At 61.9% G+C, this 1,389-nt stretch overlaps 1 protein-coding gene across 1 annotated transcript in view; it reads left to right on the top strand.

The window, feature by feature from the left end:
• The window catches only part of LOC103624441 (adenylate cyclase type 3), a 21,680-nt gene that overhangs the window by 8,874 nt on the left and 11,417 nt on the right, over positions 1-1,389 (top strand). The window contains exons 3-4 of the mRNA XM_017725845.1: positions 76-187; positions 436-646. Coding sequence (XP_017581334.1) covers positions 76-187; positions 436-646 — 323 coding nt within the window. The remainder of the gene's footprint in view (positions 1-75; positions 188-435; positions 647-1,389) is intronic.

Genomic DNA, 1,389 nt, shown 5'->3' with positions numbered 1-1,389 from the left:
GAGGGTTTTTTGGTTTTTTTTGGGAAAGTGGGGATGGGAAAGTTGGGATTGAGGCGCCGGGTGTTGTTCCCGCAGCATCCTGTTCGCGGATATCGTGGGATTCACGCAGCTCTCCTCGTCCTGCAGCGCCCAGGAGCTGGTGAAGCTCCTCAACGAGCTCTTCGCGCGCTTCGACAAACTGGCGGCCGTGAGTGCTTCCCGGAATTCCCGGAATTCCCAAAAATCCACCTTCCTGGGGTGGGGATGAGGAGGTTGAAATGTGTGGGATGCTGGAGGCGCCCTGCCCTGATTGCTGGGAAAGGGGTCAGGAGAGGCAGGGAGGGGATGGAAAATCCGAGGGTTTGCGTTCCTGCCGGACGTCGGAGATTCCGCAGGCTGGGAACGGGATGGGGGCGGAGGGGGGGGGGCCCCCGGGGTTGCCGCCGTTATTCCCAGAAACACCACCAGCTGCGGATCAAGATCCTGGGAGACTGCTACTACTGCATCTGCGGGCTGCCGGAATTCCGGGAGGACCACGCCGTGTGCTCCATCCGCATGGGGCTGGCCATGGTGGAGGCCATCTCGTATGGCAGGGTGGGAACGGGAATGGGAGTGGGAATGGGAGTGGGGATGGGAATGGGGGATGGGAGTAGGAATGGGAGTGGGGGTGGGAATGGGAGTGGGAATGGGAGTGGGGATGGGAATGGGGGATGGGAGTAGGAATGGGAGTGGGGGTGGGAATGGGAGTGGGAATGGGAGTGGGGATGGGAATGGGGGATGGGAGTAGGAATGGGAGTGGGGGTGGGAATGGGAGTGGGAATGGGAGTGGGGATGGGAATGGGGGATGGGAGTAGGAATGGGAGTGGGGGTGGGAATGGGAGTGGGAATGGGAGTGGGGATGGGAATGGGGGATGGGAGTAGGAATGGGAGTGGGGGTGGGAATGGGAGTGGGAATGGGAGTGGGGATGGGAATGGGGGATGGGAGTAGGAATGGGAGTGGGGGTGGGAATGGGAGTGGGAATGGGAGTGGGGATGGGAATGGGGGATGGGAGTAGGAATGGGAGTGGGGGTGGGAATGGGAATGGGAGTAGGAATGGGAATGGGGATGGGAGTGGGAATGGAAGTGGGATGGGGGTGGGGATGGGAGTGGGAATGGGAGTGGGGGATGGGGATGGAAATGGGAACAAATGGGAATGACAATGGGAACAGGAATGGGAGCGGGAGCGGGGATGGGAGCGGGGGATGAGAAACGGTGCTGGGGCTGAATTAGAACTCGGAGAGCGATCGGGGACAGCGGGGGCTGGGCTGAGGCCGGAGAAGGGCCCTGAGGATTCCCCGCGGATTCCCCGCCGATTGCCCGCATTCCCCGCGGAGTCCCCACATTCCCCGCGGCTTCCCCGCATTCCGCAC

This window comes from Corvus brachyrhynchos, unplaced genomic scaffold (assembly GCF_000691975.1).
Source record: "Corvus brachyrhynchos isolate BGI_N302 unplaced genomic scaffold, ASM69197v1 scaffold962, whole genome shotgun sequence".
NCBI lineage: Eukaryota > Metazoa > Chordata > Aves > Passeriformes > Corvidae > Corvus > Corvus brachyrhynchos.
This window is presented reverse-complemented; position numbering and strand designations above follow the sequence as displayed.